Source organism: Pyxicephalus adspersus, chromosome 6 (assembly GCF_032062135.1).
Source record: "Pyxicephalus adspersus chromosome 6, UCB_Pads_2.0, whole genome shotgun sequence".
In the NCBI taxonomy this organism is placed as follows: domain Eukaryota; kingdom Metazoa; phylum Chordata; class Amphibia; order Anura; family Pyxicephalidae; genus Pyxicephalus; species Pyxicephalus adspersus.
Genome location: NC_092863.1, coordinates 71,282,380 through 71,305,587, shown reverse-complemented (window position 1 = coordinate 71,305,587; position 23,208 = coordinate 71,282,380). Strand labels below are relative to the sequence as shown.

General features: G+C 35.0%; 1 protein-coding gene across 2 annotated transcripts in view; it reads right to left on the bottom strand.

The window, feature by feature from the left end:
* Positions 1-3,504: 3,504 nt before the first annotated feature.
* Positions 3,505-23,208, bottom strand: part of KIAA0825 (KIAA0825 ortholog) — a 224,331-nt gene continuing 204,627 nt past the window's right edge. For both annotated transcript variants that reach the window (XM_072416151.1, XM_072416152.1), the window contains exon 20: positions 3,505-4,881. In XM_072416151.1, coding sequence (XP_072272252.1) covers positions 4,779-4,881 — 103 coding nt within the window. In that variant the 3' untranslated portion in view covers positions 3,505-4,778. The remainder of the gene's footprint in view (positions 4,882-23,208) is intronic.

The following is a 23,208-nucleotide window of genomic DNA, read 5'->3' as shown; positions in this document are numbered from 1 at the left end:
GTTGGTTACTTTTTTTACGAACGATTTTTGACCAATCGATCGTTCGTCGTTCATTTCCAACGATAAAAATTGGAAGTGTGTACGCAGCTTAAGTTATAGTTACATCATGCTGGCCCAGCCAATCAAGGTGGCTGAAGATCACAAATAGAAAAAGAAGATGGCAGCGCTCTGCAAGGAAACTGGGACTGATTTCGTTCTGCTTTAACCCCTGCAAACAGCAACAGCTCTCTTTAAATAATTCAGTGTCTAAACACTGGGGATGACATTAGTTAAGGGGGCAGAACGGCCATTAGCTAGTCAGTCCATAACCTTTGCTTGTGAACTCAGCCTATGACCTGAGACAAACTAGGAGTTTACAAGTACATTTAGACCTTTCTTTTATAAGTGGTCTAATGCCCTTACACAGAGAACACTAGGAGAATTGCTTTACTTTAGAATGGATATAACATGGACATGTTTGTTTATTTTATTTGCTTTTATTGTGAAAAGACTAAAATTAATTTACTACACAGTGGTTGTACAATTTTCACACTGCACTTAACTGAGCCACAAGGAATTGGTGATTGATAAGATTAGTTATTTTTGGTAGCACTGTGTTTTATTATTTATTTACCAATTGTTGATTAAACTTATCACTAGAAAGCCACTAGAGGGAGAACCTACAAATATTTGTTTAGAATTGTAGAACTATTAGAAAGTAAAATGTGACATAACTCAAAATGACTTCCATGTAAACTTTACAGTGACAACTTTACACTTTATAGTGATAAATATAAACGATACTATTTAGAAAATATTCTGTAGTTTCCCTTATAATACTTCTGAACTCATATTTAAAGAAGATAGTGATGTTTGCATGATAAAAAAGGTTCTTTACTCCTCTCAGTTCATATTTCTCAATATGCCAATGTAAAACCAAAAAACATTACTGTGCACATTCCAGATCGGCTGTTTTATGCATTACTGCAATAAATGAATAAAATTTAAACTGCACCCGTTCAAGAGAGCACGTGAATATATATTGTAGAATAACACATTTAAACAGTTTCTATAATAAAGTGCACTTTAAACAACATAAAAATATGCTGTGGAGCGAAAACAGCAATGTTTTAAGCAGTGTCTGACAATATTATACACTGCAGAGTGAGAGGCAGAAAACAAATTTCAATATCACTTTAAAAATGACACTCGCTATGCAGTAATAAATCAATGGTACGCCACTTAGTAATCTAAATTATATGCTTAGTTGCACTTCATTTTCCTATAATTTGGCAGAATAGGTGCTGAATGTTTCAGTAACATTACCTACAAGCTAGATACTTTACTTATGATTTTCTCCCTAGTTGTTTCAGATTTTTGTTGACATTTTAAGCTCAGTGATTCTGAATTTGCAGCTACAATATGCTAATGAGGAATGAAAGTCAATAAAATTTACCTATAAAAAATTATCTTACAAATTACCATGTATAGAAAAATGTAGGGGTTTATCAAACTAGGCAAAATAGGGCTGCTGGTGATAAACATTTTGTTTCAGTTGTAGTTTAGTCTGTGCTATACACAGAAACGTTTATGTTAATTAGCCGCAATGGGAAGCAAATCCTCTTTTCTTTCTTGTATTTTTTATGTCAGCTGATGTTTGTTGCGCATATATACTGTGTGATATGGCAAAAGTGGTTCAACAGATAAAATTACAAATCAATTAACTCCAATTATCATGCAATGGAAGACGTAGTTCCATAACAGGGATCTTTAAACTTTTTTTTTAATCTTAGGATTGAAATTTGAAAATTGTTATCGCACTGGGACCCAAAAAGAAAAGTTTTACCAACTTATCAGAAATGCTATACAAAGACAAAAACAAAAAGCAATATAACAACTAAAAAAACATGTAGTTATTATGAGAACCACTAAAATGATGTTGCCTAAGCTGGTGCTATGATAATACCTCCAGCTACTACTCTACAAATTGATTCTGCTTTGGACTACTTACCCTTCTATGGTTGAAACACGGTTCTTTTTAAGTGTTCTGCTTGACAATGGGAACTTTTCCAGTAATTGGCTTCAAAGAGGTCCTGAAACCTTCATAAAGTATGAACGACATAACCCTACTAAAACTTTGCCAAGCTCTTAAATAACATCATGTAAATCTCCCTTTATCTTTATTGTTTTATCCCACTGATGAATCTCTCTAGTGAGGGATTGTTAGATAGAGAGATAATCATTCTTTGGAGCCACATTATACTTACATATAGGCATGTTTTGAATATTGCATGCTCTTTAATTTGGAATTTTTCATGCATTATTCTGCTGGTTTCCCACTTTGATGCAAATGGAAGTGACCACTCATAGTTAAGTCAATAACCAAATTTCATTCCAGATCCATGAGGAACACTGCAATGCAATATTAGGATGTACCGTTTCACTGAAAATAAACCCTAGCATGATTTTTCCGTACTTTTGAGGAGGCTTGAAATATAAGCCTTACCCCGAAAAAAAGCTACAACTTATATAAATACATAAACAAGAGGTGCTCAATAAAGAAAAGCGCTATTGCTAGACATGAGAAATTGGGGCCAATGGTTCTAAAGAAAATGGAGTCACAAGAAACTCGAAATGGAATTTAGGGCTTGGAGAGTTATGATGATATTCCAGAAGATGATGACATGACTATATTTGAATATATGTTGATTTTTTGTTCAAGAATAAATGTTGATTGTTGTTCATAAAAAAAATAAAAATGTCCTGAAAATAATCCCTAGTGCATTTGTCTATAAATGACTCGTAACATCAATGAGACGAATCTGGGGTCTGGAGATTTGCCACTCAGGTACTGTACTGTAGGAGGTAAAGGGGAGGACGAAGTGGTTTTAGAGATGGCATTTTATTAAAATTCACAAAAATCACATGGATCATGAGAGTATATGAGAGTATATGTAGGTATACAATATTACTTTAAGAGAAAGAAGTATTTAACAATCTGTTACAAGGCTGTCCCTTTGTTCTTGACCATTGGGCGCATGCACTGTAAACTATGAAATAAGGTGTTTAAGATATCTCAGGGAGCAATCTATTGTTTTATAATACTTTCAATACTCATTTGCATTATGTCTTTGGTTACTTTTTTTACATCCTAATTTAAAATCAGCCTATCAATAGGATACATTTGCAGCATAAACAGACGGAAGTCCCTCTCAGATAACAGTATGCAAGTTTTTTTTTGGTGTCTTAGGACCCTAATTTATGGATGCTTATGTAAATCATCTCCCGTCATTAGCACCTCACTGTAAAAAGTAAGAACAATTGTTTTGCCTCACACAAAGCCTGAATTCTTAAGACTAGGGCAATAAAGGGTTAACACATGCCCATTGGATACTAAAACTGAGACACAAACTCCAATGAATTCTGTATGTTTATCATTACTGTGTGTTCCTGAGTTGCTTTGTTCATCTTTGTCTGGCACAAACATTAAATGTTTATTAAAAGAAAAGACAACAGAAAAGAATATGAAAAGCAACGTTTTTAATTAGCTTTTTACAAAACGTATTACAAAGTGTAACTGTAAAAGAAAACAATGTTTTTGTTATTATTTTTTGCAGTGGATTATTTTTACATACAGGATAACACAATGATCAGTTTAGCAATTAGTTTCTTGTGGGAATAATTTACATTCAAAGCAATACTGTTTCCCTATTTAATGTACAGTGCTGCGTGATATGTTGGCGCTATATAAATCCTGTTTATTAATAATTATAATAATAATATTAAAAATATTTGTGTATTTTTTGATCAGATTTGATCAGATATTTTTTTCACATTTTATTGCCACCAAAAGAAAGCTTAAAGTGATGTAAAGGTGTCCATACTCTATGGAACGTATTCAATACATTAGATGTGGATTATTTTTATGTAAATCTATTTCAAAGTAGAACATTCCCAAATAATGTTTCAAACACTACAAACTCCACATCCCTCATACAGACTAATACAAATCAGAGTGTAAATCTACCAATGGGAGCACTTCTGGTTGTTCACAATAACACAGCCACAGTCAACACAACTCTCTCTGTGGACACCTCCATGGGCTGCTGGTTGTTATAGAGAGCCCCATCTGGACATTTGCCTGTCAGGGTGGGAGAGTGAAGTTGTGGCACTCAATCAGGATGGTTATTAATAATGATTAGTATTAGGGGGAAAATGATCTTATACCTGGTTGTATAGCCGTTTGGTCACAGATACAGAGATTTCTCTGATAGCTGTTTCAAAAATTGTATGATTATGAAATACAATTTGTTTAAACTGGAATCACCCCCATCCTGCTTTGGTTTAATTTTTGAATAAAGTGTAAATTAAGTTGGAAGATTAAAGTTTTTTCATTTCATTTTTTCTTTCATAAAAGCTGGACTTACATTACTAAAGTGCACACCATTTGGTACCCAGACCTTTGTGTTTTGACCCACACAGATACCATAATATTTTCTTAGGTGTGCTGATCCTAAGCTGATGTAGAACATTGTCAAACAGTTTATAAAAATTATCATATTTTTACTGATGATTAAGGGAAGGGGTGCCTTCTTGGGCCAATGGTGAATAATAGGCATACTTTTGTATTTGTTGAAAAGATCACAATAAATAAATGTGTAGAGAGTTAAAGTGCGAGTGTGATTTAATATGATTTGTGACCTAGGTCTTCCTGTTTTACTGGCAGATTTGATCTGATGTTTTTATCATTGACAATATTTTTATGATAAAACAAGAATTCTTCTAGACAGGCAACATTATCACTGTTGGGAAGCCGTTTTCTGATTTAAAATCAAATCTTTTAGATCTTTGAACATATCCTTTTCCTCTTCAGTCAAACTCCCTTCATCTTTGGTCTCCCACCTGTTAAAAAACAAAATAAGTATAAAGTTTACAAAGTTTGACACAAAATTGCATATAAAACTTTTAAAGCCTTGGGTGAGTAAATGTAAAAATAATTAATTAGATTATTAGGTATTGCCACTTTCACATGATACTTGTATCTACAGGTACAAATTGTGACAGCTGCCTTGCTTTCTGCAATTATATCATAAACAGGAGCTCAGGTCTAAAACCATTTGTACAAACCAGGCATGTATAGTGCAATCCCATACCTTTAGAATGAGGGTCAGTATACAAAATGTTTGAGTCTGCTAGGGTACTAAATCTATTCCAGGTTTGCTGGATTACCCAGCTTCACAGAGCTTTAATAAATTAGGCCCAATGGGTGGGGGCAGATACTGAATTTCTAAACAAACATACAATTACATTTTATTTAGCCAGAGAGCTGAGTCCCCTTGTAACTACTTTGGCAGGTGCGCAGACTTCTAATGCAGAGAACTCACTACCAAGGACTCTGAGACACATAAAATACTAAAGATGGTATACAAAATGGAATACAGTGTATTAAACATTTATCTTAGGGGGTTAAAATGTTTACTGTAAAACAATTATTGTTATCATTATCACTGGTTGTGACTTGTTAAAATAATATAAAACTTACAATGTGAAAAATTAAGTGCATTATTTAATTTAACTGAAGGAAAATCAGCACAAAAATATATCGGTTTCTTGTGGCAACCAATCAAAATTTCTAATCATGTTGTGTAAAAATGTAAAGAATTTGAGCAGCAAGTCAAATTTAGTTAAATGTATTTTTTCTAGTTTTGATGAACAAACCCCAAGCACCTGTAACAGGACAAGTTTTGATGAATATGCACCTATATGTCTGTCACAAGTGGTGGTGTGAGAGGAACAATGGAAAATTACCCATTAGACAGTACATTGTAGTGGATTATGCAGGATTACTCAATGTCATCAGATATCAACCTTGCAGTAATTTGTAAAACAGGGTGATAAATAGTGAGTAATTATAATGTTCAGGTAGAAATAAAACAGGTTGCTAATAGTTCATCTCCCTTGTGTTACAGCCATACCCTCAAACCATTTAGCAAAGCCAGTTCTTTGCATCGAGTCTGTGAAATGCTAAGATGTTACACTTTCATATTGAAATCATAGCCAGATCGTGTTTCGGCAAAAAACGCAGAACCTTGTTCACCAACACAAAATGCAATTTGTAAGGGGAAAACAATCAAAGGAGCGGGTGAAGATGATACCTCTGCTGGCCATATGGTACAATCAGATGGAAGCTTTCTAGAGAGTTCATGTCATTTCCTCAGGCATCTATTTATCAGGATGTCTGAAAAGAGTGCTAGTGAATGCTTGCAATGAATGCCACCAATGCTGTATAATATTACCACTCTTTGTTACTCGGTCTCTTAACAAAGCTCACACCAGCCGCCTAATCTTCACAAAATTAACCCGTTTAAGATGTTCTACATTTCTACTCAAGTTTTTTTTATTAATCTAATGTCATTGCGTTTTAATACAGTTCAAAGAAAATTTTTAAAAGAATTTAGCACCGAGCTTACAAATATTGTATATATTTAACATATATATGTATATTTAATTTTCACACTTTATGTGCTGCAGAGTGAGTTTGTAATTTCTTTCAGCTAGTTAATGAAATTCTAAAAGTCTCCAAACTTTTTTCTTAGTGATGGATTTAGCTTTGGTCACATACATTAATGCAACACACAGGATACTATTTATAAAATAGTAAACATTATTTGTGTTGTGATTGTTTTGGTCAGAATTACAACTTTTTAAGTAGACCCCATAGAATGAATTGGCCCCTAATGAATGTTAGTTTGCATTAACCCATAGCAGCCAGTGATACAGCAAAACATTCACTGGTGAAGAATCAACCCTGCTTTTTATACCAAATGAATCTGGACATTCTCCACCAGAGTATGCTTTGGTGAATGCCATATTTTCTGCTTTATAAATAGACCCCATGAGTACCTAGGCTCTAGCCGAGAACTTGTTATTGATTGGTTGCTAATAGTTTTTGCAAACCATTGCTCTTGTCACAATGTTATTAGAAAATGCTCATTATTAATATACTGCAATGTTATGTCTGAAAAAATTAATGAAATGGTTTTGCAGAAACATTCACACCATGTTTAAGGCCACAATCTGGGTTTAGTTGAAGGTGTTCCCAGGTCATTTCTACAACTGCCAAAATTCAGGCTGCTTTACCTTCTCAAAATGATCCAGCAAATATTCATTTAGACATTAATTATAAGCCATCTGGAGTATTGAAACTCCCTTCTAATTGGCTTTCCTTTCATTGCTTCTAGTCTTAGCCATAATAAAAGCCTCTGCCAGACATATCTACCATTCTCACTAGTCTTTAGGTGATGTTAGGCCATATAATAAACTATACTGTATATTACGTACAATTTTAAAAATGAAATTTTTCATGGTTTGAAAAGAAATGTTTTTTTTACATAACAATTTGCTTAGAAGTAAAAATTAGACAGAACACAGATAATATAGCCTGAACAGTATTTCACTGTAACACTTTAACATAATGTCCGGCCACATAGGTTCCTGACTTTTTAGGTGGTTCTGTAGACAAAGTTAGTCACTGCAGTGAGGGAAAATAATGACGTGTTTATAGTTTTTAAATTTTATGGGCACGGCAAGTGAATGCTTTCACTTTCCTTTATGGGTCAATACTGAAAAAGATCTAAACTAATCTGTTTTTATTCTCATTTTGTCGCTTTGAGTAATTCTCCATGCTTGCAATGCCTATTAGGGAACATAAGGTTTAACCATAGACTGGAAAAGACTACATTGTATCATTTTTTTCTAGTAGTCCTGGAATGTAAATGTAGCCCTATGTCTAACAAGGTCAACATAAAAACTAATTTAGAGATATAGGTTTGACTCATCTTTAGTTATATCTTATTCTGAAAACCAACAAACTGACAAACAGGTGATAATTCATAACAAATGAAACAAAAAAAACGGAAAGATAAAAAAACGGAGACAGAAAAAGTTTCCAACCCTTTTCAATGACAGAAGTCCAAGGTTCTCAACATACAGGCCTATAGTGGTCTGACCATGGTGCAATCCCAAGCATCAGATTGAAGGTATCCAATCTAATATCTGAGTACATGTCAGATGCCAAATATCAAGTAATATTCATTTTTTTTATTTCAAATCGAGGAAACTCTTAGCAATAAGTAGTCATTACTATGTTATATCTTCTACCATTGAACAACTTTTTATTACGAAGTATTACATCTGACATCCACAGCTAAAAAATACAAGTTAAAAAACACGTCTCCAAACAGCATTACCTGACAAATTATAACTGTGGTAATGCCATGAACCTATGTGGTTTATATAGCAACAAAATTCTGCCAGTGTTTTTTCTATTGATTGTACTAGTCTAAAATAACCTACTTTCTTCTGTTTCAGGTATGTATTAATTCTCATATTGCCACTTTTGTTAGACCTAATTCCAGGTGAAGTGTCCTGTCAACATATACCTTTGACATGTGTTAATACTCCTTGTGACCTGTTAATGGTATTGTCCCCGGGCTGACATGGGATTAGCAGGTAATGTTCTCCACCAATATCCAGCTGACAAGTGATAATACACAAAGACAAAAATTATTCTTTCTGTTATTCAAGGTTACACTTAGTTCTGTGAATGATTAAATTAGTATTAAGGGTACATTTTCTTTTGTTATAATAGGATAAACACTAGAAAATGATTATAGAAGTGCGCAGACCTGCTAATAAATGTAAAATTGAATCTACAGAAACAACAGAAGCCTTCTTCGGCACCTAAAAGATAATGCTTCTCCAGCACAGTATGTCCAGGTTATCAGCTAGTACTATGGCTTCCTGTAAAACTGAATAAACCTTGACATGTGACAGGGGTGATGCTAAACCGAACAGCATCATAGCCCACATAACACCATAGGAAGAGGATAGTGATAAGAAACCCTCAAATCCCCATCTATAAAACTGTTAAAGTTTAAAGTAAAAAAATATATAATATTGGAAACCAGCAGTATGTTTATACACTGTTTAAGCTGGATTTACATGCCTGTGCTATGCAAAATACACATGCTCTTAGTGCTCATTTATTTTAATAGCAGCCCTGTCTACATCTACATACAAACCAAACTCATCCGACTCTCAGAACACATAGTAAAACACATGTTGCCTTGCTGGGTACTGTAAAAGTGAGTCAGGTGTGTTTTGTTGGCACATTCACATGACACAAGGGCCTATTGAAAATTTCTATATTAACAATAATACATTTTTATTTTGAAATTTGTGAAATGTAAATAAACCCTAGTTTAAAACTTCCTATGTATGGTTTAACCAAAGGTCATTGATGTCTAGATGCTCAGACCAACTTACACTGTCACTACACATCAGTTAACTTAACAATAACTGTATAACTAATTTGCATACCTAAACAAATACTATGTAACCATTAAAGACACATCAAAGACTAATATTATTTTATTATTATAACTGTATATGACTGTTGAACTATTGAACACATTGTACAGCAGATTAACACAATGACCAGAATATGCTAGTGTTTATCAGTTTTACAAGTTTCCCAGTCTGCTAAATAGTCATATTTGCTAGAATAAAAGCTTACCTTTTTGAAAATAGGTTTTATTTTTAACTTTTTTGGACCCTAAAAGTTTACACACTGTGAACAGCTCTTCACCTGGTGGGGAGCATGTCCTATGTTCAGGTGAATGTTCCAATATGAAAGGGGTGATCTATGAACTCTTGCTGAATGTATATGGGCTGTGTGTTGGAACATTAGCCTGTAGCACAAATCAGAAGCAAGAATCCAGGGGTAACAACACTGCCCCTAAATGCATATACAGTAAATGAGTGTTGTCACTCTAAAATGGAATTTTTTTTTTTTTGATTAACAATCACCTTACCATACAAATATACTGAATTGGTTTCTTAAAAATTAACAAACATCAAAAGTTACTGGTGTAGTTTTAGCATATCATACAATGTAGTCTGAGAAAGTAAGTGTATTCTTACTTTATGTTGCTGTATAGATCAGTATTAAAATTGCTGACTTTTCCATCACCCTGATTTATTTATCTTCACAATTTGAAGTGATGATTTAATAAAAAGTAATAGCCTAAATTTTGAGCTTTCCTTGTGACTATTGTGATGTTTCTATTTTGTTAAAAGGGAGTAACAATTGGCTTATATAACTGGAGCTTCTTATTGTCACACATGAAGAAATTCTAACTTGTTGAAAACCTACATGTGAGCGCAGGAAGTCGAGTAAACGAACAAAGAACTGCATACACATTGCTTTTCTAATTGGACAAGGGTCCCTGGGCTAACATGTATACAGTTAAATATCCCTCATGTTTTTGTACCAGACATTACATTTGGTGAGATCAATGAATAGTATCTGTATCTGCTGAAAATGTGCTAAAAAAAGTGATGCAATCACTGCATCAAAGTACTGATAAACTTGAACATATTTTTATATAGGGTTTAGATACTATTTAATTTCACTACATTCCAAGTCCACAGCTAGAAGGGGTTTACACATACAGTATAATAATAAGTAGAGGCAAATAAATCCTCAACATTTCATAAACTATTGCAGATTGGGTTTTGTACATATTGTTTGTGCATATGTGGGACCAGTGATGATCTCTAACTACAACAATATATAGAAAGTACCATGTTCTTATACTGGCGGCCTCAGGAACCTAGGGTGAAGTTGTGACCTTATGATCACAGTAGTACCACCAGCAACCCATGCTAAAATGCTCTCATGTTAACCATTAAAATTATTTTGTCTGCTGGTGGGATAGTTTCTGTAAACTGATATGTAATAATGTTATGAATATTTTATTTTGCCAGGCTCTATCACTTAGACAAGGGCCCAGTAAGCATTTTGGAAGTCTCTTTCCTTTCCTCGCAGACTTGCATTAATTCACCATCTGCTGGCTTCCACTCATTTATTTGCGTTAATTGCTGGTCATTCATCTCTATGGTTTGATGAATCGCTGAGAAAAGCTAGCAATATCAAAAGGATTATGTATGAGGTTTAATTTCTGTCTGAAACCATCACAGTCAGCAAGTTAATACCAAAAGCCCCCTCCTTCTGATAACTACCACCTACATTAACTCCTAATTTGCTGACACACCCTGCTTGTAAAACAGTTTATACAGTAACTCTGCTGCAATTGGCTGCCATTTCCCATATACGTAACTATATTCACATAAAACAACCATTTACCACATATTTCACCACCTTTGCCACAGTGATCCATGTACTAAAATTAAATATGAAATAAAGAAAAATTGGAGAAAATATCCCTAATGACCGTCATTGATTACACCAAGACAGGTGTCTCATGCCTGGGAATTAGTGTCAAGCGTCTCATTTATCATCTTTAGTTGGCTTAATTTTACAGCGTTCTATGAAAAATCTGTGTGTTATATATTATGCATGCAACTTCAATGCCATGCAAGAAGATCAAGACAAATAGTAAAAAGCTAACCTGAAATTGGTAGCAAATATTATTGTTTTTAGTTGTCAAATAATATACAGCATTGTACATAATATCTTAGTTTTTAATGTACATTAAAAAAACAAATACTTATGAATTTCTTACATCTTCATCAAACACATACTCTTGTTGTATACATAAGTTACGGTATATTGTTCCACAAACACTGTGAGCAAACAGGAGAGATTTCTGTTTTCCCCATTCCTTAGTTACACCAACAGTGGCTGGCCCCACTTTCAGGCACAGAATATCTGGATCTTTAAAGCAGGAATACCTAATTCAATATTATGCATATATATATAAATATATATATATATATATTTATATAAAATGCTTTTGTATATTCTTCTTCTACATCACCAGATATTGGTATTTATTATTGCCATTGATAATCAAGATTTTTGAAACTGTCATGGCAGAAGCCCTCAAGTCTATCACAGTCGGAAAACATTCTTAATTTATTTTAAATTTTTTAGATAGACAATGAAATTCATGAAGGCCTTCCAATTCTGCAAAAAGATACAAATTGTAGGGTATCAAGTGGATTGTGGGTGGATGAGATTTGACCTCTCAATTCCTTCCAGCTGCACACACTCACATCTAAACATGGCAAAATATTGCTGTCCCTATAAATTCTTCCTGTTTTTAAAGTCCTGGCAATTTTTTAAACTCACTTTAATCTCAGCTGTGCACTCAAGGACCCCAACATGTACAAACTGTAGTTTTCAGGAACATCAATTATGTGACCCATATCCTCTTGAAAAATCCCTATTCTAATAAAAAAAATGTTTCAGTGTATTGTTGAAAATGTCTTGCCAAGTGACCTCCAGATTTCCTGTAAAGCTTTAGTTAAGATATTTGCACCTTCCATCCTTGCAGTTTTCGGCCCAGTGGTGCATAGTGCTCACATTGCCATAAACAGCTAGTAAATATCAATGAATTCTACTTGAAGCCACAACTTGTGCTGCTAAGAACACAATCATACTGACGAGGGTCCAGCACAGGGTTCAGTACATAGGCAGCAACAAACCTGCATTCACTGTAGTGTCCTGCCACAAACTGAGGTCACAGAGGGGAACATACTAAACATGTCGGACGGCGGCAACATTTTGAAATCGGCCATGGTATATGTAAGGCTATGTTCAGACTAGGGTTTTTTCAATTGCATCTAGCTGCTTCTTACAAAAGGTTAATATTTGATCAAAGTCTTCCCATCGGGTGAAGAGCTGTGCACAGCATGTAGATTTTAGGGATCAAAAAATGTAAAACTAGAATTTAAAACTTTGTTTTTTTGTTTTTTCTTGCTTTAGCATTGAAGCATAGATTTACATGCTCTACATGTAAATCTATGCTTCAATCTATGCTTGGTAGCAACCAAGATTGGTTAATCACTCCAAAAGCTAAAAAATGTCAGTCCATTTAAAAAACAAAACAAAAAAAAACAAACACACAGAAAAGCAACCACAAGCAAACAAGCCTGCACAGACATTTGCAAACACCTAACGGATACCACCTTCTACAAGCAGTTGCCAACAGATGCCTTAGAGGTAAATGCCACGGTTTAAAACCGCTACACTTAGTTTTTTTATTTCATCAATTAAAAAAGTGTAACTGAATTTTTTATCCTGCCATTCAATAGTCATACAGATCAAGCATCAAGGGGTGTCTGTTTTCTGTATTTTGGTTTAAAAAATTAGTAAACATTACTAAATTACTATTTGGTCTGTGCATAGCATTTATCAGTAAGTGGGACATGTTTGAGATTATTTGACTCTGAATTGTGGAGCAATAAAGTAACAGAAGTACAGTATAACAATGCTATCCAAAGTAAATGTTAATGTACATGACTTTATTTCAGTTCATCCTTCAGAAATGTATCACAAAGTGATATAAGAAGTGTAACGTGATGTAAAAGATCTTCATGTGTTAATAAGAGTTACAAGACAGCTGCCCCCAAATGATTCTATGTTGTGATACAGAACGTACATACAAACATGATGATGCTGATGATTATTATTATCATTATTATTTGAAGACACTGCCGCAGTCTTGAAATGAGACATTAAGAGAAAACAGTTAACTAGCAATGTGTAATCAGTATTACAATTGCTGAAGACTTGTGCCAAAGTGGTTACACCCGTGTTTCACAGAGCACGTTCCAATCATTACCACAGTGAGGGTTCATTAATGCCACTGTGATTATACTGTTCAAAGCCACAGTGATTATACCCATAAATATACCCTACTAAAGTAATTATCCCCATCAATGCCACATTGATTATACCCATATGTTACAGTGATTATAACAGTCATGGCTCTGACCAGTGCCAAGGCAGTGACCCTAGTAATGGCAGCTGTGACACAGATATGTGTTGGGAACACAGTTTGGGAAACACTGTTTTAAAAGCTCTGCCTAAATCAGATTACACAGAAAGAAAATCTGATACCACCCTGTGCTAACCTGATCAACAAAACCACCCTAGGTACTATTAAAGTACCTGCTATTTGAGCATTCATGGAATGCTAAACAGCGAGTTAGGATGATACAATGACCACATGTTTTTGCATATGGAAGGACTGGATATAAATGCATTGTGCTGATCTGTGCATTATAGGCAAAAGCAAATGCAGTCAAAGATCCACACCAGACCAAAAATTCCATATATTACATTACAACATTCCAGTGGTGACGGCATTTGTTCTTGTTCTTTTCACCTGGTTATGCTGCCAGCCAAATGTCCTGGGTGACAAAATTCACTTACCTTCATCTGTAGGAGAACAATGTTATCACCCCAGGTTGCACTTATGGCTTGGCTCTACAAACACCTTTCCTATCACAAATACATAACTGAGAAGGCATGGATGAAGAGTTATAACCTTTGATCCCTTACTTGAAGAAATATCATTGTCTGTTAAAAAAATGTGACCCAAATCTTCTGCTGATAGAGCAAAGAATAACTGGTACCACTGTCTCTTAATGGTCACCATGAAATGTTGCATATGATATTTGAATAAAGGATTCTATGATGAGGGTCAGACTTAAATATTAGACCGTGGCAGGTGGCTATACCAAAACCTATCCAGTCTTTACTTTAAAATATGCTTATATTTTTGTTAAACATTTCTGGCAATATTTGAGCCAAGAAGGTATTACCCACATCTTCACCCATATCTTCCAGAAACAATTAAAAAAAAGACAGCAGGGGCAGCCACCCTTATGGAAGATTCTCCCTATTTCTTAGCACTTAATGTTGTGATACCGGTGCACAAACATGTAACGTGTCCTATTTTCTTTCAATGTACACCAACCATAAAGCCTAGTGCACATTGACAGTAAAGAGATGCCCATGTTTTATTTTACATTCTGAAACAGTTGCTTGCACCTCCCTTTTACAATATTATATAATGTCCTGTTTCCTTCTCTTCAAAGTTTCTGTGCATGAACCAGCAGTAACCTTAGAAATAGATTAAAATAATGTTAGAAATGAGTTACTATAAAGCCCAAAGTAGCTTGGGGTTCTCCACAGGGAATTGTATCAATCACAACATAGAATGATTTATATGTTCAAGTACAGCAAATCAATTAAATAATCATATGCTAAGAGTTTTTTGTGCTACACATCAAGCCCGAGGATCGTGATAACAGAATGGATGAACTTATCTTGAACCATGTGTATAATGATGAAAGCTAAATATTTATGTGAAGTTGGGGATTCTAGTGCACAGAAAGTAATTGATTTATGAATGTCCCTATGTGAATTATCAGGTTTTATATTATGCTGTGCTGTTTAGTCTCTAAATTTGAACCTGTATCTCTTAAACAGTGACCCATAACAAACTGTAAACAATTGGCAGTACTGTTTTTTTCCATATTTGTGAACCCCCAAAGAGGACTCAATGACCATACTACATTTGAATACCTGACCTACACACTGCATAGATTTTGTTAGTCATTGAATGGAGGTTTGGAGAAATATAGGCTACTATTGCTCACCTCTAAGAGGCAGAAGGTTGCAAATTAATGCTCTAGGCACAAAGATAAACTGGCAGTAATAAGTATTTGCAGTCTACAGATAAAACTTTTCATCTTCTGTGCAGCCAGTTCATGGTTCTTTAAGGTCTGTTTTATTCCTAACTGAGATCTCCATCTTTTAAAAAACATATTAGTGTCCAGGGAATCTCCACACTGCCGAATGACATGTTGTACCTAACCTTTCTCTGCTGTCTCAACACCGGTCTCACTCAACACGTATACATGAAACATAAGAAACACAGGGCAGACTGCAAATGTCATTGGTGTCAGCTTAAATCGCTTATTATTTCTCATTTCATCAGAGTTGGCAGCCCCCATTTTAGTAGGTGCACAGAGAGCAATGTGAAACTCCCAAACATAATTTATTCAATAAAAATGTTTTTATCTGCATTTACATGATTTTATCTGAATTCAAAAACTTTACTAGACATTTACTTTAAAAGAAAAAAAGGGAAGCAATGTGTAGAATCTTATATACCTGTACTGTAAACAATACTGGTAGTCCCCGGGTTACATACGAGATAGGAACTGTATATTTGTTCTTAAGTTGAATTTGTAAGTCAGAACAGGTACATTATTTTAATAAATGCTAATATAATAATTAGTACAGATGTTTGTCTCAACATGTTATTAGGCAGTGTGGTGTCAGTTACTGTATAAAAATTGTGAGGTATTCAAAAACAAAGAAAAAAAAAAACTTTATGGAGTCGAGACATTCATTATGTTCTGAAGCAAACAGTGATACGCAAAAAAGAAAAAAATGCTGAGTTTGTCTTGGTCATTAAAGAGTTACGACCAAAAGATTTCTTCTGCAAATCATGCAAACCACCCCCATCAAGCCTCTGTCCTGCACACGAGCGAGCAGGATAGCCCAGTTCCTATCTAGAAATCGTCCGTATGTCAGATGTCCTTAACTCTGGGACTACCTGTGTACTGCCACAAACTGCTAAAACCCCTTGCAATTGCTTCTATATTCTAAAAGATAAAAATGCTTAATAAGTATTACTCATTTACCAATATAGAAACACTTGCCTACTATACACCCAGAGATAATGGGCCTAATTTATTAAAGCTCTCCAAGGAGGAAACTTGGAAAATTGATCTGGTTCAGAATTAAAAACATTGCCAATGAATAGCAAGTTATTTTTAAGGAATCCATTGCAGGTTTGCTTGATCACTCACAGGTTCTCCCATGGTAGTCTAATTTCTGTCTTACGAACTTTAATATCTCAAACCCAATATGAGGAGGAGGATAGGGAACAACCAAGCTAGATGCACTGATAACCTTGGGCGGGCATATCACTATCACAATGGGCATATCACCATTGTTTTCACTATGGTTTGGATTATACAAATGGTATTTTAAAATGATTTAACAAAAATCTATACAGCATTTGTGTATTATTTGAAATGTTTATACAAATATTGTAAACCAGCCCAAGTGACCTTCCAACCATTTATTAGTGCTAAAGCTCTCTTGGGCCTTTTAGAGTGACCAAACAATACAAGCTACATTTTTTTTTGCAGTAATAAAAACACAACATTCCAAACTCCTATGTGTGTACGAGTGGGTGCCGAGAAGTTCCTGGCTTTGCCCTCTTCCAGGTGAAATAGAAAAATGAATGTGGGGGCATATGACAGCCTAATATCTTAGTATGTAACTGTGCAAATATCAGGTCTTTGCGATTCTTAAAAATGTTTTTTCTTTTAGTGAGAAGCTGTGATGGCAGAGGCACAAGCAAGTACCGGGGAGGAGTGTCCTTCCTACAGAGCACTGTCAAAACCTGAATATCTCATTTCAAGACTGGGCATTTCACCATTGAGGATGAGCCCCGCAGTGGGCGCCCCCCAACCTCAACTGACCCAGCAACTTGCGATGCTGTCCATAAGCTGATTATTGAGGACAGTCGATTATCCGCAAAAAAGATAGCCCAGATACTTGACATCCCACGGGAGCCAGTTGGGTTTGTTATCACCACTATCCTAGACATACACAAGCTTTCAGCAAAGTGGGTGCTGAAATGTTTGAACAGTGATCAGAAGGAGGAACAAGTTGAAGCATCCAAAGCTGTTTTGGCTAATTTTGAAGCTGCACAGGACTTTTTGGCCAGGTTAGTGATTGAGGATGAAACCTGGCTCCACATCTATGATCCACATCTATGAAAGGAACAGTCAAAGAAATGGCGCCACAGCGGGTCCACATGGCTGAAGAAGTTCCGAACCCAGAAATCGGCCAAAAAAGGCATGGCGTCCATTTTCTGGGACAAAAGACGGTATTCTGTTGGTTGACTACCTACCCCAGAGCTCTAGTCTAGCTATTATGCTAACTTCCTGGACCAGCTGAAGGAGGCAATTAAGGCAAAATGCCGTGGAAAGTTGACCAAAGGGGTCCTTTTTTTGCAGGACAATGCACCTGTGCACACATCCAATGTTGTGGCTGCCAAATTGAACACCCCGAGTTTCCAATTGGTCCACCATCACCCCTACTCACCTGACCCAGCCCCTTCGGACTAATATCTGTTCCTGAATTTGAAGAAACACCTGAAGAGGGCAACGTTTTCAGGACATTTCTGACGTCAAAGAGAGCTGGTTTGCCGCCCAACCAAAGGACTTTTATTTGAACGGTCTAGAAAAGCTGCAACTACGCTGTACCAAGTGCATCAGTCTCAGGGGAGAATATGTTAAATAAATGTGTTATTTCATACCTCTGGTGCTCTTCTTTCTGGGCAAAGCCAGGAACTTCTCAGCAAACAACCCCCCCCCCCCCCCCATACTGCAACATTAGAATTAAAGGAAGTTTTATCAATATAATCCATGGTAAAATACTGTTTTTAAACATTGCAAATAAAAAATGTAAACTATGTCTATATGAAATGTTCACACACTTCTGTAATATGTACATGATTATAAGAATAAAATGAGGACATAGGTAATGCTCTGATTATTTGTTTCCTTAAAAAACTAATAGCCTTTTAAAATAAAAAATAAAGGGTATTGGTTAATAGTTACTGGCTTTATTCTTACTTTTACTCATTTGTAAATTAGTGTAATGGTAAGGAATAAAATTCTACTTTCAGATTTGATAGACATAAAATGTAATACTAATTGTTAACCTCAGATTTGGTTCTGTTAGCATTTCCAATCAATGAGCTTGTAGGAGTAATGACACTGTCCATTCAGAAGAAATAAGTAAAAGTCTGTGTGACTGAATGCAGATTTGTAATGTATGTTAAACATACCCATAAAACAGAACATAATGAACTACACTACACTACACTTGTTTAACTACAAAAACAATAAAGTGTCAGTCAATAGTAATGGAAGATCAGCCTCTCTTTTATTGATAGATCAATTGATTCTCACTGCCATCAACTGTAAATGCTTACACGTTGTCATTTAATATTACAAGCAGTGTCTTCATGGCAATGGCATTCTGTTCACTGTCAGCAATCAGTCTTCTGTGTGTACTTTAGTAAAAATAGACTGAAATAAGGTGAAATATATTAGAAAGATTTATAAGGTGAATGATAACAGGAGAAAAATATATTTGTGGATTCTACTGATTTATATTTAGCGTAGGCATAGACACAAAATAAATCTCTGTGTCTGAGACCATTTAATGTACACATTATTAGCCCTTTTATCATCAGTATGCATGTTACATACAGTCATCTAAAAGCTTTGCAATTAAAAGGGGTGCAATCAAAGTCAGTGGGCTTTTAGCTGTTATTCTGCCTGATCTAATCTCTGACCTCTGGATGCTTGTTCCTGACCGGTTCTTAGATTACTCCTGGTTGTCACCAGGACCTCTGATCTCTGGTTACTGACCTGTTTCTGTCTGCTTCCCTATACTGTGCTACTGTTCTTCAAAACATTGCCTCTACCTGCTGCTTCTGTACTTCCCTGGCTTGTCCCGATACAGCTCCTGTGTGCTGGTTACTGCTTCTGCACACCTGCCATTGACCTCCCACAGCTGGCAGCATTCCTCCTGACCCTCATGGTCTGAATGGATAAAATGGTCATTCAGACAGCATGGCAGAATGCTGTACTGTCTGCAGATGCAGTGGTTTAAAAATCACCCCCCTATTTGCCACAAATGCATGGTTGTTTGTATGATCATTCATTGTTGAATGACATCTGTACTTACAATGGAGAATGACAGATAACTGCAAAAACAAATCCATCAGGTTGCATCATTCATTGCTTTTGAGGATCATTGTGGATCAGCTTTATCTTAGATCCTCTAATGTCATTGGTCACATCAGTCACATCAGATTAGTTTATGTAACATATCATTGGTTTAAAAAGTGTCCAATGTCATCAAAAGATTACAATCCTCAATGGCAGTAACCATTCATTTTCACTACACTTATCCATTAGCTTAAGTATGTATGTAGCTAATGTCAAGCCAAGGTATTTTGTTTGTGAATTGTATACTTTGTAAACGAATGCTGTTTACCAAAATACCATCTGCTTTTATCTACTTTGGTCAACACCATATTTCTTTCTTCTAAAAACTTTCATATCCTGATTATATCAAATACAATAAAAACCTGATTATATCAAATACAATAAGTAGCTACTTATTTTTTGTAACAATTTATTCTCATAAATATATATATTTGTTGAGTGACACACAGTCATCTGTTCAAAAAAAGCAGGTAAACCCACAATGAGTGTCTGAATGGGTGAAAATAGGTCTTCATCTTCACATGCAGCTTTAAGTAGCCGCCTCCACATACAATACACTTCTTTCACCCAGCTGACCTGCTCTGAACATTTAAGTGTACTTTAGCAGTTATGAACTTATAATAATGTAACGTATAAATCAGCGCATGTTTACAGCAAGAGAGAGCAGCTAAAATCACAAACTCAGGGTTTCTGCACTGAAAAGGGAGAAAACAGTGGAGAGGCAGATGACTAGCTGTGGGAAAATAAATTCCATGACAGCATGCTGTGAATCCAGCAGATGGGACCCCATTAAACATATGCTAAATTATGAACTAACTTTTAAAAGTGGTTCCTAAAATGCTGCATGGCTGAGTGCTTCAACTTAATGGAGTTTCCAACACATATCAGGGGGATGGAGTGCTAGTTATGTGCTATTGGTGTAATTGGAACTGTTTTAAAGAGAGATGGATGAACACACACACACACACACACACACACACATATATATATATATATATATATTCATAAAAAATATGCATGTCTATGAAAAACAAAAAACCCTGGTTAAGTGCTGCACAGTTGAACAGTGTTATAAAGTATGACTTATCATTGTTTATCCAGGATTCAAAAACCCTATTCACACCCATACACAACTTGTATGGACACATGGATCAAATCATCATCAAGACACATTTTTGGAGGAGAACTTTGAGCCTTATCGGCATGTGCTAACTTACTAAGATCAACATTACCCCAATAGCGGATGAAATTAAATATTTTGTAATCACAGTTATAAGAACATTATAAAGGCTATATAGTTTGTTTTCGTCTTGCCTGTACTTATCACTAAGGCTGGGTCAGTGACAAAGAAAGTATTCAAGCGTGAGACAGACAGCCAACTAGCATCTTCAAATAGGGGTTAGCAATGGAAGCCTATATATTTTCTTTAGTACTAATTTCCTTTTTAACATGAAGAAAGCAACATAAACTATGACTCCACTTGGTTATTGAAAAACCACTTTCAAGCTGAACGTTTTTTCTGTGAATCCAGATTGAATGAGTTATATCATTTTGGTACATTGTTTTATTGTCTTAAAGACTGCCATACCAATATTTGTACATTGAACAGATTGTTATTGTGAGTTTATTGGTTTGATCATTATTATACACAGTATTCTTGTCAATTTGGTTCATTGTGAAAAAAAAAAAAATAAAGAATTAAAAAAGGTGAACAGTTCATTTAGCAAATCAAATATTCCTCTCATTTACCCAATGTTTAGCCAGAAATTGTGTGGCATTAGTTAGCTTTCTTGACGCTTTTAAATTGCCAAAGCTTTTTACCTTATGGTTTGGGTAGAGTGATAAGAATTCAGAACCAGGAAGTGGGTGGAGTGAGAATTCCAGTTTTTTATGGCACCTTGGCTCCTGCTGAGGAATTTTCCTAATCTCTATTTGTCCTTGAGACCACTGTCACAGGTATAGCAGGGGATGGGAAACCAATGATATCACAATTGTCCCAGGTAAAAAAAAAACAATTTGAAGAAAAACTTCCAGAAAATGCATTTGTTTCAATGACAGCTAAGAGGGGTTTTTCTCTTTGGAGAGATCTCCTTTCACATTTGATTTTTTACTGGGAAACAAATGGAAAACTCAAAAAAACAGAAACCCAGAAAAACAATTATCTAGTGCATTTAAAAATATAAAAAGCAGTTTGACTACTAATACACTGTTAACTGGAAGAAAACGCAGACCTTAGAAAAATGGTCCTAAACTTACTGAAGAGACAAGATCTGACCGTATGTGGCCTTTAAAAAGGGTTCCCCTGTGCATTACAAGACCTGACAAATTGTTTATGCAGGAGATAACAAAGGTAACCTTATAAGGACTACATGGCCATTACAACTACATCTGCCATCGTGGCTGCTTGATATCCAGGTTGATTTTGGTATTTTCACAAGTAATGTCATGGGCCCTATTATGGTCATCATTGACAACCTAAATGGAACTTCTATTTTTTAATCAAAAATACAATTTTCTTCTAAACGTGTAAAAGTTAATTTCAATGATAATGACAATGAAAATCTTAGAGAATCTATATTAATATAAAGTGAACACAAAATCTTTTCTGGACACAAATGGTTCCTGTATTAAACTAAAAACAGTTAAAAAGTGTGTCATTAGTGTGATATTAGCAATGTCCTACCTTAAATTTAATTGCTGCAACGTCAACATTTATTGACAAAAAAACCTATTTAAAATTACAATGTTCCCCTGGACTAGTGTCCATAGATCTTTACTCTAAATTGCATTACATAAACAATGCTGGAAGGAACATATCCCCTTATTCTGGACTCCTATGTGTAATAAATGAAGTTAGGAATAACATGCATTATCAAATTAGCTGTTAGCATGAGCAGATCCATTTTATTCAAATTATTTTACAGATCAAATGGCTTTTCAGCCTAGTATTTGAAATGCAGATTTAACCATATTAATAGTGCAAGTCTGTGCATGTGAATAACACAGCTTTTATCCAAGTCTCTCTGTACTGTATTTCAGTTTGCCTGAAAAAAAAAAAAGGCTTCAGCTTCCTGTCTTTGGTTTAGAAGATTAGAGGCAGTAATAGAAAAGCGATGAAATTAGAAATTGTGATACTAAAACAGTATTTATGTATACTCATAAATAGCTCTGCTGATCTGGTAGTTACCTCTGGTGTTGCAACTGCAAAAGATTAGGGAAGCTGCCTGGTGGTTTTTTTATTGACTGGCAAAATCTGGCATAACTTTTCCCATTTTCAAACCTAAACTCAAGACAAACAGCTAAATGCATAAATAAAATGTATATAAAGATGTTTAACTGTAAAAGGTATTATACCCATATTTATTGCCAATATGTTGGCATGATATAAATCCTGTTTATTGATATTATTATTATTCCTATTATTATTAATAATAATAATAATAATAATAATAATAACCATAATAATAATAACATTGCATTATATTTCTGTCTACCAAGTCTTTGGAGTTACAAAGCATCACC